A 17,372-nucleotide genomic window follows, 5' to 3' on the forward strand; every position below is an offset into this window, starting at 1 on the left:
ATCGGAAATGCCTGAGTAGTCAGCTAATTAGTTACGCTGTATGTTTCGGGTCCGGATCATGTTGAAAAACGATTTCTTTTACAGCGAAGAGCATATCTTGCATATAATTTGGTAAATATTCTTTTAAAATGTCTTTATACATATATTGATTCATAATCCCTTCAATTTTGTGCAATGGGTCAACACCATCTGCCGTCATACACCCCTACAACATATGTATGCATATATACGTATATAAATTTTAAAAGAGACATTTTAAAAGAACATTTGCTAAATTGTATGCAAGATATGCCCTTCGCTGTAGAAGAAATCCGGACCCGAAACATACAGCGAAAAGCGTAACTAATTAGCTGACTACTCAGGCATTTCCGATCATAGATTGGCCTGCACGAAGCTCCAACCTAAACCCCATCGAGAATCCATGGGGTATATTGAAAAAAAATTCTAGACGCATACAAATCTTAGTACTGGAACTACATGCTCGTGTTATAGAACAGTGGAATCAAATGCCACCTAATTTCTGTTCAAGACTGTTTGAAAGTGTGCAAAGACGTATTAGAGCTATTATCTAAGCAAAAGGCTTGTGGACAAAATATTAAAGTATGATAAAGCTTGTAAATCTGACTACGAAAAAATTCTGGTGCAAAATTGATCTATATGTTAAATTGATCTATAAGCAGATTTAAATCTCTTTGAATGTATAATGAACACTGAAATATGTTGAGCATAATGTGAAATATGTTGTTATTAAGCATAAGAGTTAAAAATTTACACTAATCAATTCATTACATAGTATTTGCTATTACTTAGCAGAGTCGTGTTTTATTCGATAGTACATACATATTATTTTATACTTTAAAAGATATCAACTATAAAATTTTATTGATTTTTTAAAAAATTAATAATTTGAAAATGGTTTTTGTCAAAAATATAGATGATTAATGTTTTGAAAATATTTTATTCTAAGGTACAAAATATGTAATAAAAAATACAGACTTTCTTTTGAACATTCATTTATAATTTTCCTAAAATTTCTATAATTCTTGTCTAAAATATTTTTCTATATTTTCCATATTTTTTGAAATATTTAATCATTTTTATTTAGATCAAATTACATTATATGTCTATATATCCTTCTTTTGCTGAAGTCTCATAAAATAATAAATATATCATCAGTAGCACGTAGAGTTTCGTTCTATTTTGCTATTAAGTTATTGGCGTGCACGCGAATATGATTGCACAATTATTTTCTAGAGCGCGTACATTGCATTTGTAAACGCGACACGCGCGCGCGCACACACACAGATACACGTACACAGAAATACTCCTACACACATATGCGCGCGCATCTTACACGCAGATTTGAAATTATTCGGTTTTTGTTTTTTTCCATGTTCACACGTACCGTAGCTGCCTCCAAGGAAACCAGAGGTAAGAACACGTACACTTATTTTTCTCTTTACATTTCCATTTTTACATTTATACATACAGTTACATCTGTTTTTATCTACGCGTAACATTTTTAGTCATTTATACATGCGATTTATAAAACAGGTCACACGCGCTATGATGTAGTGTTTTTAGTATTACTATATTATTTGCTTGGATTATTTTTATACAAAATTTTAACTGATTTCTAAATTTTATCTTTAGTAAATGTGTATTGTTTGCTGCCGTTGTGCTTAGTCTCCCATTAGTTAAAGACGATATAAATGTTTTTGAATGCTACGGATAAGTTCCTTGAATGTATGCTTTCATGGAGATCGACATATTGCTTAAATACATTAAATGCAGTTCATGGTTGTGTTTGTAATTGTTGGTATTCTAAAAAATATATTTCTAATATATAAAAAATCACATATAAGGTATTTTAATTGACATTGAAACTGTATATTTATTATTATGGAAATATATGAAAATAACAATTAATAATTACAATTAAGTTTATTTTATCGTGGTTGACATTCTTTTTTTTTAAGTATATATGTACGTACATATATGTTGTGTAATAATATTATGTTTCATCATATTTTAATATTATGTTTTCATAAAAAAGTAAATTTAAAAGTAATGTATTAATTTTTAAATGATCACACATGTTTTATTTTCACATGATGATTTAGCAATAATATATTGAAAGTATACGGTATTTATTCTATTTTTATGTTAGTTATCAGTAAAATATCACAAATTTGTCATTTTTGTCTGCGATTTTTAACATAATAGAAAAAATTTAATATTTTAAAATATTATTTAAAATTTTTTTTTAGAAATTTTTTTTATATAATGATAATAATTTCATATCAAGTATTTTTAGACCAAAAAATAGTTGAGAATTAATTAAAATGAAAATTTGAAAAATTTTTCTTCCAAAGAATTTTTTTGTCTTTTTTTTCAAAAATCGGTTTTTTCATCTTTTTTTCCCTTAAATGAATTGTTTTTTTTTTATATATTTCATGGTTTCAACTATAAAGAAATTTTCTGCAAAATAAAAAAACTACAAGACAATTTCAATTGATAATCTAATTTCATTTCTTAATATGTTATTAGTTTTTTTTATCCTTCATAAATATTGGATCCGTAACATATATTGATTAATATTTTCTCACTATAAGTGTTAAATCATTCAAGCATTAAATAATTTATGTTCATTAGTTGTAATAATATACTGTCTGTAAAATCAAATTTGTTTATTCAAGTTTGTGTATGAATAACAAAAAATATTTGAAAAAAATTCATGATATTTATATGGTTATGTAATATAAAATGTATCAAATCGTCTTTATTATGTTTATATAGATTCGTATAATAGATTTTATATTTTTCTTTATTATTTTTGTTTATTAAGATAAAAATATAAAATTAGAACATTTAAATATCTTGCTTGTGAGAAAATTATGACTCTGTTGCTGCAGTTGTTTTCAAGATTCTATTACAGAAAATACTGAAGAGGTATGATGTTTATTAATATTACAAAGTAATACTATTTATCATTATTTAGAAAAATAATTTTTTTTTTAAATCTTTGAAACCATAAAAGTGAAAAGAACATATATAGTTATTTGGATTATGCATAATCACAATCCTGATTGAAATAAATACATTTCACGAACATACCACGTTCATAGAATTCACAGATTGGATAATTATTGTATGAAGATAAGATTTTCTAGTAAAAAGAATATAAGCCTAATATTAGACAGCAATAGTGATGATTATATATGATTCAATCAGATAGTCGTAAATATATTATAGGCGTGATGAGATATTCTGTATTAAAGATATACATTATGGGCCTAATGATACATTTTGTCATTACATGTATTACCCCTTTTAAATGTATTACCCATGTATTACATTTAAACATAGGCAGAAATATATTCCCCACTTAAGAAGTTAAATATATGTATTAATTTCTATCGGTAATTTCTATTTTATATGTACTTAAGAATATGTAGTACATGTATATAAAATGCCTTCTGAAATGAATTTAGAACTTGGCATCGACATGAATGAAATGAAAAAGAAGTTGATCGCAGACTCACTTTCTTGTAATGAGTTGTTACAACTATTGTTGTTGATGATTAAGATATAAGCACGATGGAACAATTGTTGAGATTGAAATGTAAAAAGACTTTTTATATTTTTAATAACTATTATAAGTTTCAGAAGTAATAATAGATAAAATTTCACGTATGATAAATATATAAAGTTCGCCGAGTAATAACAAATAAATACTATTATATTTTTGTATTGATAATAATAAAAATAGTTATTTCTTTATTTTGTATCAGTACTTTGTACTATTTAACTTAATAGATATCGTTCTGTTCATTTTTTTGCTTATAAAAATATGTTTTACATACATATATATAGGGTGATCAATTAAAGTTATCAATTAAAGTGAGGCCACCTAAATATCTTTTCGAATTGTGATGATGCCTAATATGAATGTTTTCGAAAGGCTAATAATTGGTAAGAATTACCAAGAATTTTTTTTTCAAGGACTTTTCAAAGTCATTGAGGTTTTTTTGTATATAACTATATATGTATTTTTTCATTGTATCGTAAGTTTTTTTTTTTATTGTATCATAAGTATTTTTTATTGTATCGTATTATAGTTAAAAAACTACATTCAGATATGTAAAGAACATGGCCTTGAAAATTTAAGTTTTATGTATAAATTTACCTCTATCTTGGCTAAAACCCGACAATCGAAAGTCCAATAACAAATGTAAATAAAGGTGTTCACTATTTGTTACATCGTGATAATCTCTTCTAATAGCTTGAAATTCTGATCAGTGTATCGAAATTTGTTACTAATTCATAATGAAATATTCGACGCAAGGAAAGATCGATATGATATTTACTTGTGGTAAAAGTGACTATTATACGGATCTTTTCTTACGTTGAGTATTCCATTATGAATTACTGACAAATTTTGCTACACTGATCGAAATTTCAAGCTTTTTACTAGAAGAGATATCACGATGTAACAGATAGTAAACATCTTTATTTACATTTGTGACTTTTGATTGTCGCGTCTTGGCTTTAAGGTCTTTGATCCTGATTGGGGTAAATTTATAGGTAAAACTTAAATGTGTGCAAAGTGCAGTTGCACTTGTTTTGTAGGTTTATGATATTTGTTTTGTGATAGATTTTTAACGTATGATGTTTTTAACATAATAATGTTTATATTATGATATTTGTTTAAATTTTCTTGTTGTCACTGAAAATGCGATTTTATAATGAAGAATACGATGCCACATCTTGTACAAAATATAAAGTATACCAAAAAAATATTAATTTTATTGATATCATGCTCTATTAGTTTCATCAATTTATGAAAAAATATCGTAGAGTTCCACTTAAGTGTAACTGCATTGTATTTTTATAAAAACACAATGATAGAGTTTCTTGAGCAATGAAAAATTGTCTTTTACAATTTTTTTCAATTTTCAATAGGAATTTGGACGCAGTTTCATCAATGCACTTTTATAAAATATTGCACTATATAATAACAAAGCTTCTTAAACAGTGAAAAATTTTTCTTTACAATTTTTTTCTTAATAGGAACAGAGTCATAATCCAGCCTAGTTACTAGATTCATCCTATATGTACATAAATAATGTATATTCATTATATGCATATGCATCAATAATTTCATTGTGTGCCTTTTGTTAAAAAGAAATCTACCGTTCTATATACTATAAAGTCTCGTGTAATCGATCCAGCCTAAACATAATCGTCAGTTAACTTCAATGTTAATCATTCGTTTACAAAAGTATTGTTATAAAAATATGTGTTAATATGAATAACTAATATCAATTTCTCTTGAAACTTTTCGTTCATTAAAAATTTTAAATTATCTTGTCCATTTGGTGCATTTATAAAAGACAGTGGAAATTATTAGATAGTAGCAATTATAAGTAAACAAGTACTAATAATAAATAATTCAATAGTTGGTTTATATTATTAATTCAAATATAAAAAAGTTTTATTGAGATAAATATTTTTATACGTAATTGAATATAATTATTTGTACACAACGTAATTGAATATAGCGGATGATATATTGAGTGAATCATCTAAGACTAAAAGTTGAGATAATGATTAATTGATCAAAAAAATGTTTTAGGCAAAAGTTGAATAGTTTCGAAAGGTGCATTAATTGACGCGATTTTTTAATGTTTGATGCACAGAAGGTGTTTGAAAGTCAAGTTTGTTTTTTAAAATAAGATCGTATATTTTTTAATATCCTATTTTTTAATATTATTAAATTTAGCTTGTCATTCTCTATAAAAAAGTATTAAACCATTTATACCAGAAAATCATTAGTTCAGAAGATTTTATTTAAAATATTGCAGTGTGATATTTGTTCAAAGTCAAATTTCTTTTCGTAGTTTCATGCCCTTTAGATATTAGATGGTGTTTTGTTAGATTTGAATAGATTTGAATTCATTAGATCTTTTTTTGTGTGTTAAAAAATAAAGTCTATGTTGATGTACCAATGATGTGGAACATTTTTTAAGAATTAGATTACAAAAGTGTTTAGATGTGGTTGGCTATGACAATGGTCATCACTTTGAACACATTTTGTAATAACTGTTATGTAATAGCGAAATAAATCTTTACTTTATTTTAATTATAATAAATAATTAATATCCTGCTATTACTAACGATACTGTTATAGATAAATTCGATATTCTACGAGCATTATTCCGAATTATTTTAATTAAAGTATTTCTTAAACTAATAACATAAATGATTCAATATTTTTTTATAGAAAATAATGAGCTGAATCGAATAATATATTAAAAAATATTTCACTTAAAAAAATAAATTTGTCCTTTAAATTCCTTTTATGCATTAACATTAAAAAATAATAATTAATACTCTTCTTGAATTCACTTAACTTCTGTCTAAAATATTTTTTGGATATAATTAATCGTTTTGAAAATATTTCAGCTGCTAGTCTTAGATGACTCACGTTGTATAGAGTTTCGAATTTGAATTTAAATACAATGTCGCGGCACATTGAAAACACAAAATAAATTATGTCGAAAATATTGATTTGGTATCGAGATAGCTCATTTTTCCCCTAATTAATAGATTGCAATATAAATAGATATTTTGAATATCATAAATATTTGAACAATACCAATATCAAGAAATTTTCTGTTAAAAATATTTCCATAAAATTTCATAAATAAGTAAATATGTATGTATCGATTGACAAAAAAAAAAATCCGAGCAAGTTTTGTAAGATATGTATCTTTGTAGTAATTACTTAATTGTTAAAATATACATATTTTGGCTTTTCTTCAATATATATATTATGAGTGAAAATTTTTAAACTATGGGTTAAAGAAAAAATTGAGATATTTATAACATGTAATTTTAGACATTAAAACTTCCGAATGTTCATGTACAAAAATTGAATTGTTTTCCAAATTATAATATACATAATTTCATTTTTCACTGAAAACGCACGAGTAGATTAATTAATCAAATGATGATTTTTTCTCCCTATTTCACTTATACAGTCACCGAAATAATGTTAGGTTTAATATATTTATTTTAATTGAATAATATAATTTTTATTGTTATTACTAATATAATTTCTATACAAAAATTTAAATTTTTGTGTGAAATGAACATAGGTTCTTTCTATATTTTTCTATTAAATGTTTGACAAAATTTAAAAAAAATGATAAAGAACTTATCACAATACTATTAATAAATAAAAACAAAAACCAAAAATATTTAGTTCATGCTTCTTTGTTTTTAATCACCTCAAATATCCTATGTGGCATATTAATTTGTGTAAAATTTCTGATTCAAGAGATCAAGAGACCGCATCTCACTTATTCTATTTTTAAGTTGTTCAATGTTATAATATTGGTTTCCGTTGGCGTATACCTTCCGTGTTAAAATTCCCCAAAGTTTTTCCATAAGATTCATGTTGGGACTCCTTGATGGCCAAGAAAAGAATTTTAACATTCATTCGTTGAAACAACGTTTGAATAGCTTCTGCATGGTGAATTGAAATATGAAATTTGGTTTATCAATTCTGTCATTATATACTCATTCAATACATATTCTAATAGTTTTTAGTTTCAGTATTTGTTTTTAATGGAAACCACATTATAGATGTATTATAACCGAATACAGCCCATTACACTTTGATCATGTTAATGTCAAATAGATCATAATCATTTTATATTTTGTCATCCTCAGTTTCAGAAAATTCCTGTTTATCAATTTTGAACACTCTTCGTCGTATTGAAAAATATTTTATTATTATTTATATTATTTATTTTTTCTAATAACTTGATATTTCTTGTATGTCTCGACATTTTTGGAACAAAGTTAAATATTAGGAACAAAGTAATGTAACGAAGGTGAAATATAATTATTGTTAGTTCGTACGTTCACTTTCTTTAAAAATGGCACTTGAAATTTTCAAAATAATAATAGATACTTATTTCAAAATATAGTAAACTCTTTATAAGTTTTGTTAGATCCTCTATTTTAGAGTTAGAAAGTTATACTCTTTCTTTTAATTTCAAGATCTGCATTTATAGGTACAAAAAAGTCTTACCACGTATTCATTATTTATCATTTTTCTTCAGATTATGTATCAAAGACTGATTTCGTTTTTAGTCGAAGATATGCCGCATTTAGAAATTGCCTTACATTTGTAGCTATTGTATATATTTAGATTTGGATTTTCTGAGAAAATAACGTTACAAAAGAACTTAAATCTTTCAACCGATCAAATGACAAGACATGCTATATATATTTTGTAAAAAAAAGGGAGAACGAATTTTGAAAAATTCATTTTATGTATATTACAAAAAAGTGAAATTAAATTATAATGTAATAACATTGTATGTATGAAATTTTGAATGAAAGTTTAAAAATGATCGTGGTAGGTTTAATGTTAATGATCTTTTGATTTTTTTTTTGCAATTTTTTAGTTTGAAAGGCTTATTTTTTTAAGAGAAAGACTCTGTTCTTTTTCTAGATTAGTTAGTGGTTTTCCACGACTCCTCTTTAAATAAGCATAAAATATGTTTCAAAATGTTTAAATTATCAATTAAAAAATCTTGTACTTACCTTATAAAATATGTATTATCGAAAGAATTTTTTAATAATAGTACTACGAATCTAAGATTATTTCGTTTTATTTCTACGATAATTTTAAGAAAATTTCTTAACAAATGGCTGTTCACTTACACGATTGAAACACAAATAATTGATGCAACATTAATCAACACAAATTGTAATATTTGTCATATCCTAATCACATTTTTTTATTTCTGGTTTTTAATTATCATATTATATCTTCTAAAAAGTACGGTGAAACATGAAAGAGAGATACTTTTACATACTTCGTATACATATTTCTTGTTTAAGACATAATATGTTAAAGATATAAATGATCTTTTGACTTTGAATGTTTAAAATATAAATGATATAAATCATATAATTCATATGCATAATTTTCCCACACGTTAACAATTCATGCTTTATATTTTATATATTTCTTTTATTTTAGACTTTTAATAAATAAAGTCAGTGCTATATATTGTATAAATGAAACTTCAATCGTAAAGAGAATTTCATAAATAGGTATTATCTACTTTTATTTAATAATTATTGAAAATTAAACTTAATGAAAAAGTAGCACTAAATTAAAATAATCAATCATGTGCAATTCTTGATCTAAGTTCTAGTAAGTCTAAAATTCTTTTTTTTTTATATTTTTACTCTAGTTGTTTCCTATTCGTGTTCAATCAACAAAGTACTATAATTTTAATAATTCAAATTGCATTTTCTTCAAACGTTACACATTATTTTCTGTCTATTGCATTTTCTTAACATCCACGTCATTGTGTTTACAACAAACATTATTTGTTACTAAAAATAAAGGCTATATAAATTATTTTTATATGGTATAATATCATAAACGTTTTATAGTTTGAGAAGAATATCAAATTATATCAAACTAAGAACACCAAAGAAGAGATAATTCATTAATTCTTATGATCTGATACCTATCTCTAATATCTATTTTCATTTTCAATTATATTAATCAATTATTATTACTCGCAGTTATGAGCATTCTTTTAAATACTAATCTACGATCTAGTAATTTTTCATATTTCGTATAGTCAAATTTGTTATTTAACTATAAAAAATAAAATAAGGGCGAGAGAAATACAACATATAATATGAAAAAGGCGTATTTTTTATGTTGCGTTTAGTATTTACAAAAAAATATTGGTCATTTCAAAATTTTCAAAAATTATTTTAAAGAAAATTTTTTCTATTATTATGTATGTTTTTATAAAAAAGTATACTTGTCTAAATAAGGAGGTTTTTTTATATATACTTTGGGATATTGTTGAATAGAATATATATATTTAATTTCAAGATAAAAAATATCATAATTTTACGGCATATTTTTCTAAAACAAATCTGAGAAGTTTTAATATTACATAACATTTTTGAACATAATGCTGTTATAATTTTTTACAAAATAGAATGTATTGTTCTAATTTTCTTTTATTGTCTTAAAAATTTATTATTATCTATTATTATTTAATTAAAAATTTATTATTATCTATTATTTAATTAAAAATTTATTATTTATTATTTAAAAATTTATTTTTATTTATTCTTTGTTCATGAGTCACGAAAATCATTGATAATTTTAATAAAAGTATAAAGTATGTACATTTAGAAATCTTAATATTTTCTCATTGGAACAACAATGTTTTGTTATCTTTTGTTGTCATGCTATGTTTTAAAACATTTTCACCAAACATCAATTTATAAAAATATTTTGTCCGCACTAAAGCAATATTCTATCTAAAGAATATTTCTATTTTGTTTCTATTTGAAGACCATTTATTGCCAGCAACTAATTGTTCTTGTGTTCTGTATTTTGCGCCATTCATATGGTGTAGTGGAGAAACCAGTGTGGTGTTTTTGTTGTCGTGTATTTCATAAATTTTTTTGATCTTATCGATTTAAATAGAAATAAGCAACAAGGGATGATATTTGTTGCTGAAAAAGAAACACAATACAATAGGCAATACAAACACAAAGAAACCAAAGAGGAACATTTGACAACAAAGCGTGATTTTTTAAAGAGATATGGTACATCAACAAAAAACTTCTTAATGTTGCTTGGGCGAAAATGCAGCTTTAAAATTCACCTAAAATTATTTATTTGAATCTTAGAAATTAAATATTTAAATTATTATAAACTATTACTCGTAATAGTGGTAATTATATCTTATATATTTTTAGGATTTTATGAAAAGAAAATATATATTTTAGAGAAATTATATATTTTTAGGACATATGAAAAGAAAAATCAAAACTTATTGAATTAAAATCTTTTATCTAAATCTTTACAGCTAAAGAATTAACTACATTTTTTTAATACCGATCAAAAAGTTGTCTTTCAAAAATAAAAACAATATCGTCATTTCATTTTTTATGTTTATATGTATTAAAAATAAGCTAATGATAGCGATATTAGAAATATACATTTTTTTATAAGAATTATGGAACAGTTTATGTACAGGGTGCTACATTTATTTGAGAACAGTGGAATATTTTTTAGACGTGTTATCAAAAAAATGTTTTTACAAAATTTATGAAGGAGATCATTATTAAATAAATACACAGATTTCAAAATTAAGCTAATTTTTAAAAAAATGGAATTTTAGATTTTTTTCATACTGTGATGACGTTTATTGAGACGATAATGATATCACAAAATAGTCAGGAGTTACTTCAAGATAAGATGATCTTACACTGACATTTATCAGTCTTTCATTTCTCTAACTTAATTTGTGTTTTGTTGTCAAATTGACATAATAGTAAAAAATTAGGTTCTTATCTACAAGAAAAGATAAATAGTTAAATTTATAGATTCTTTTATTAACAGTAAATAGACTGAACTTCTATTCAATTGCATATAAACTCATAAGTAGAGATGTTTAATTTAATATCTTATACTTATCGTGATCTTATACTTTTTATAAAAAAATGTATCAATTTGATAGAAGGGGCGAATGAGAATGAAACAAATTGCAGTCAACAATCCGAAAGAGGCGATATTACTTGATTCTTTCCTATACAATCGATAATTTATGACATTATATTACACTAAGTTATATTTATCACAAGAAAGGTTATCATATTATGAACAAGAAAAATATAAGAAAAATATAATTCTGTTAAAAAAATTATTTTGATCTCGAAATCTGTTTTTACTCCATTAACGAAAAAAATATCTGTCTCAAATAATGTCGTTTAACAATTTTTTTTAACAATTATCGCATAATATCTTTGTTCACGTAAAAATTACAAATTTCACTGTACTAGATAAGATAATTTTACAGTTGTTGAGAATTATCCGTTTAATTATATTCTATGAATTGCTAGAAAACTTGAATAAATACATTTGTATCGATTTTTATGTATAACAGAACTTTGATAATAAAGGAAAATATGTTATAACGAATAATAATAAATACATTATAGTAAATAATAAAATAATAGGATAATAAATTAAAGAGGATGAGAATAGCTTGCATCTTTTGTTATCATTGTTATTTGCTTCGCCTGGCTAGTTGGTGGCGGCTTTTAAACAATTTTTGGAGGTGTTTTGGATCAGTGACTAACGGGGTTGTGCGTGTGTGTGTGTGGATGGTAGGACTTGGACATGCTGGCCGCTCAACTCAACGAGCTTGGTGTGTCACAGGGCCCAGAGGCCCCGCCAAGGCCGAACAGGCAGCATAAGGCTGCATCATCAACATCCAATTCCGGTCAACCTGCAAGCAGCAACGATCAAAACAATAAGCAAATGCCACAGTCTTCCAGTATACTTGATCAAGTTAGTACTATAATTATATATACGCGTAGTAGCATTAGAGCGTTATAATTTTCTCCAAATATTTCAGTCTCGTATTGGATAGTATTTCAGTTTCGTATTGAATAGTATATATCATGCAATCTATACTTTTATCTTGTTATTCAAGGTTGGGAACATTTTTTTTTTTTTTTTGTTTTTATAGGCTTTGTCTGTTGAAAGCGACAGTGATGACGATCTTGAAGATGCAGGAGGAAATAATGCAAGGAACGACGGTACACTGCTTGCTAGTGACCCACCGAAACCTTTGTAAGTAAAGAAATTAATTTACTAAAATCAATTCGTGAATATCTGTATGCTTAGTGATAACAGACACTTGATAATCAAAAAGTAGCAAAACAAAAATTTAAATTTAACAATTAACTTCAATAATGGATGGTATTTAATCTTTATAGCAAAATACAAATTTTTCTGATTCTGTTATTTACTTGATTATGGTACAGCATAACTTTTTAGAAATTAGAAAGTAAATCATTTTCACTGTTTTATAAAAATACGAAAACATGCTTAATCAAAATCTTACATTCGAAATTTCTCAAACATTATTTTGAAAGTTATGAATATATTTTTTTCTTTTTGTGTAATGCGATTTGGTGAACCTGCAGAAAAGTATCTTCATTATAAATGAAGACTTATTTTAAACAGTAGCATTGGAAGATTAAATTAAATCAATTAATTTATTGTCTACAGTGACTAAATTTTATTTATCAGCATAAACATGACAGAAATGATGTATTTTGCTCTCAAGAGACAATCGTGTTAAATTGTATTTTTTTGGAGAAATTTGTTTATTAACTGATTAACAGTACCGGAAAAAGTTCGTGCGGATTTCTATTATAGATTAAAATTCAAACAGAACCTTTTGAATTAATTTTGTTTGATTTTTATTTGAAGTAATCACCGTTTATTTCTATCGCCTTTCAGCATTCTACAAATTTCTTTTTTTATAAAGTTTTACTAGCGAAGAATTAATTATTTTTAAAAATTTGATATTGATAAAAAAGTGATAACTATTTATATGGTGATAGATCAGGATTGTAAGGAAAATGAAGCAAAACTTCCCATCAAATATCTTTTATTTTTTGACAAGTTGTAGAAGCAATGCGAGGCTATGTATTGTCGTGTAGTGCATTTCCACAAGGTGGAAAGAAAAGTTTATCCGTGGCTATCATGGATGAATTCTACACGTTCGAGTTGATGGAAATATGTATTAGGGGTGTGCGGGTACACTCGACATTTCGGGTTCGGGTCGAAAGTTTGTGATACTCGGGTACCCCAAAAATCTATAATATTCGGATACCCGAATATTACATCATTGGTCAGAGTGATAATTTTTCAATCAGATTTTATATTTATTCTTTCAAATTTATAAATATTTTTGTATTCTATATAAGTGAAATTAAATTTTAAAAATCCACAAGCAAAGAAAACAGTTAATAATATTATATGAAAATATTATATGAAAACTATTTTATTTTAAATTACTGTGAAGAAAACATAATTGTTAAACTTTTCGGGTATTAATTTTGTTCGCGTGGCTATTACAACGTTGCCAGTATCTGACAATAAGCCTTCTTTTATTTGGGTTTCCTTTTTAGTCGGTCGAAAGCCGAGAGTTGCCAAGAACACTTGACATTGTCGTCGCAGTTATCCATGCATCTTTTTCTTTTAAGTTAATTTAATATACATTGTATACGCGAGTTTCCTGTGAGTTTTATTTTCTATTTATTTCCGAACTCTTCGTCGGAAACCACTCAAGACTGCTCATGTTTACTGACGATGTAGAATTTTTGTGATACCTTATAGCTGTGTAACTTAACAAAACCGATAGTTTTTCCTATTCCGCATAAATAAAGAAACGCTAATTTATTTTTAGAAAACATACTTTCCCGAAAAAGTAATATAATTTACACTTTACGATCAATCGAAAATCATTATTGAAGTATTCATTCAATAGAATCGCATACAAGCTGCATTAATTATGTCGTTGAGTAAATGCGGACTGAATACTCTTATTATGCCTGCTTTTTTTTATCATTGACAATGGTAGCAATATTGTAAATTCAATTGAATCCACTAAAGATTGAAGAAAAAATAAGTGTAAAATCCGATTGAAAAATCACCCGATTCGCGACGTAATATTCGGATATATAATATCTGAATATTATAGATTTTAGAGTTCCTGAGTCGAATCGATTTCAAATCGTGAGAGTGAGTTATTGTAAATTGTTACTCTACAGTTGTTATTCTCCTTTGTTAAATCTTGGCATTTTTGAGCGGTGCCATTTCTTCAATATTTTGTTAAAATCAAGTATCTTTTGGTTTGAATATAAATATTCTTGCAGCTCATAATATTCAATAACAGATAGACGTTGTTTTGAACGTGTTTCGTCTTTTAGTGATTCATTATTTTCTTTGGCTCGCTTGAGCCATTGCTTCTCTTTGCTGGAGAATTTTTAAATTTTTATTCATAGAGTAAAACTGTATTATTTTTATCTTTTCGTCATCTATCTTTAACTTTATATAAACATCGAAAAATTGTATCATGAATGTAACTTTCCACTTTAATATACTAACTCCATGTATAAAACTTGTGAATTACTCACTAAAATCCAATTTCATTTCATTTGCACGAATTTTTCCGGTACCTAATAAATTACTTACATACTAATGATGCTCCCTAATAAAAATTTATTACATTTAGTTAATTATGTATTTGAAACACGTAAAAATTTAATTTAAACTTATGAAAGTGATTTGAATTTGAAATCTAAGTGTAATAAAAAAATTGTCTTTAAGGTTATAATATTTATAAAACAACTAATAGTTTGAAATAAGGATATTTGAAAAGTATGAAGATTTATCTTACTTAAATTAAAGAAATTATTTCTAAAATTGTATTTTGTTGTTTTTATTTTTACTAATTTAACAATAAAATAATTACCATTAATATTTTTGACTTAGTTTTTGGCTATTGTAGTGCAAATTGATTATAAAATTTATCTGATCGAATATTATGAAATCTTGCTATAATATAGCTATTAGCCTTTTATTTTTATCAGTGGATTAATATTTTGGTAATTAGTAACAGTTCTATGTTTCCTGTAATGGTGCTTTTATAGAAAAAATTTATAACGAAAAAATATTACAGAAAAAATATTATAGAAAAAATTTATAGAAAAAAGTTTTACAACGAAAAAATAAGTTAGGAAATGGGAGACAAAAGGATTGATTTTTGAATTCTACTATCATAGGCAATTAGGTAAAACAAAGAAAACTAACATAATACTTTTGATAAAAGTATTACGTACCACCATAGAATCGTGAACCCCAATATATAATAGATATTGTTTAAAATTAATGATCATCACTAATTGTAACAATTAAAATCTATTTAGAACTTTTTTGGAAGCTTTATGATATCAATTTCGAATCAATTTTCCTCTATAGTTTAATTTAAAAAAAGATTGTCTTCTTATAGAGGAGAACACTAATAATTTATAATTAGTATGATGCGAAAATATTTTTTAAGTGAGTATTCTAGTATAATGAGTGCCTTTTTATACTTCTTTACAAATGTATTTCTTTTACAAAAATTTAATTAAATGATATTAACATTGTTCTTACATACTTACTGTCTCTACATATTTACTTGTCTTTGATGAATGATCAAAAATTATTTTGTTTGCAAATTAATTCCTGAATTAATTGCAATTGTTTGCAATTTGAAAATTAATTTTTGGTATGTAAAATAGATACGTTGATGGTTGTCACGATTAAAGTCGTTCTGCTTATTAGGAACAAAAAAATTTAATTGATTCTTAATTAACATAAATATGATTAAAGCAGGTATCAAAAAGAAAGTAAGATATTGAAAATTTAATAAGATAAGAATTCGATTTTTCTGATTTTTTAAAAAATTGAAAAATTAGAAGAAGATACATTTTGGCACGATTATGACATACATATGTTCTGAAGACGCATGCAGACTCTGAGTTCAAGCAACACAGCAGTTTTTAAGATCGTGATAACTATTTCGAGAAACGTTGTTTCGAAAAAACGCGTTCAAAGTTTTTAAAGTTTTATTTACATTTCACACAGAGATAATTTTATTTGCCATTAATCCATCATGTTTCTGAAATGTACTTTTGATATGCAAAAAACAAAAGATCAATTTTTTGGGCTTGTTACTCTAGAACAGAGATGTGTAACTAGTGGCCTGCGAGCCCTTTCTTGATCGCTAGCGCTATTCCCTCCACTGCATCGATCTCTCCACTTGCTTAATAGGGAAATCAACAATAAGAGAGTGGGACTTATGCACGGCGAGGAAATTTCAATGTAGTGAAGAGATCGATGCAGTGGAGAGAATAGCACTAGCGATCAAGAAAGTAGGGGCAAAGGCTCGCGGGCTACTTATCCCTGCTCTAGAATACCCCTTAACTCTCTTCGTACCTTACAATTTTTTTATACATATCGTCTAGAACAAAGTATTGTCGTAGGAAGGGACGTGTAAAAATCTTGGTAAAACAAACATACTACTTTTTAGTATGTACATAGTTTTAGAAACATTTTAAAAATAAGGTGCCAAAAGAAAAGCCGAAATATTCAAATATGTAAAAAAATGTTTAAAATATTAAAATATGTTGGCTCTTGAGTACTAAAAGGATTAAACTTAAAATTTATGTTAATAAATAAAATTAATTGTTAATGACGATAAAAATTAACTTTGTGCGCATGTGGAATGCATATGACTCCAACTGTGGCTAAACCAATTAGACTTTGATGTTAAAATCGATTTAAACATCTAAATGTTACAACTTGTAGGAATCGAAAAAATTGAATTATACATATATAGTTTGTTTAAGCAGTCACACATTTGATTTAACAAAATTAATGTGACGAAGAATAGTTTCTT

The 17,372-nt window shown here is 25.6% G+C and overlaps 1 protein-coding gene across 13 annotated transcripts in view; it reads left to right on the forward strand.

Annotated features, from left to right (window-relative positions):
• Positions 1-17,372, forward strand: part of LOC122530821 (serine/threonine-protein kinase mig-15) — a 123,281-nt gene that overhangs the window by 77,190 nt on the left and 28,719 nt on the right. For 10 of the 13 annotated variants that reach the window (XM_043658140.1, XM_043658147.1, XM_043658144.1 and 7 more), the window contains exons 10-12: positions 1,411-1,431; positions 12,242-12,421; positions 12,603-12,706. In XM_043658140.1, coding sequence (XP_043514075.1) covers positions 1,411-1,431; positions 12,242-12,421; positions 12,603-12,706 — 305 coding nt within the window. The remainder of the gene's footprint in view (positions 1-1,410; positions 1,432-12,241; positions 12,422-12,602; positions 12,707-17,372) is intronic. The other 3 variants (XM_043658148.1, XM_043658145.1, XM_043658149.1) reach the window with 3 other exon arrangements.

This window comes from Frieseomelitta varia, unplaced genomic scaffold (genome assembly GCF_011392965.1).
Source record: "Frieseomelitta varia isolate USP_RPSP 00005682 unplaced genomic scaffold, Fvar_1.2 scaffold_356, whole genome shotgun sequence".
NCBI classification, from domain to species: Eukaryota; Metazoa; Arthropoda; class Insecta; order Hymenoptera; family Apidae; genus Frieseomelitta; species Frieseomelitta varia.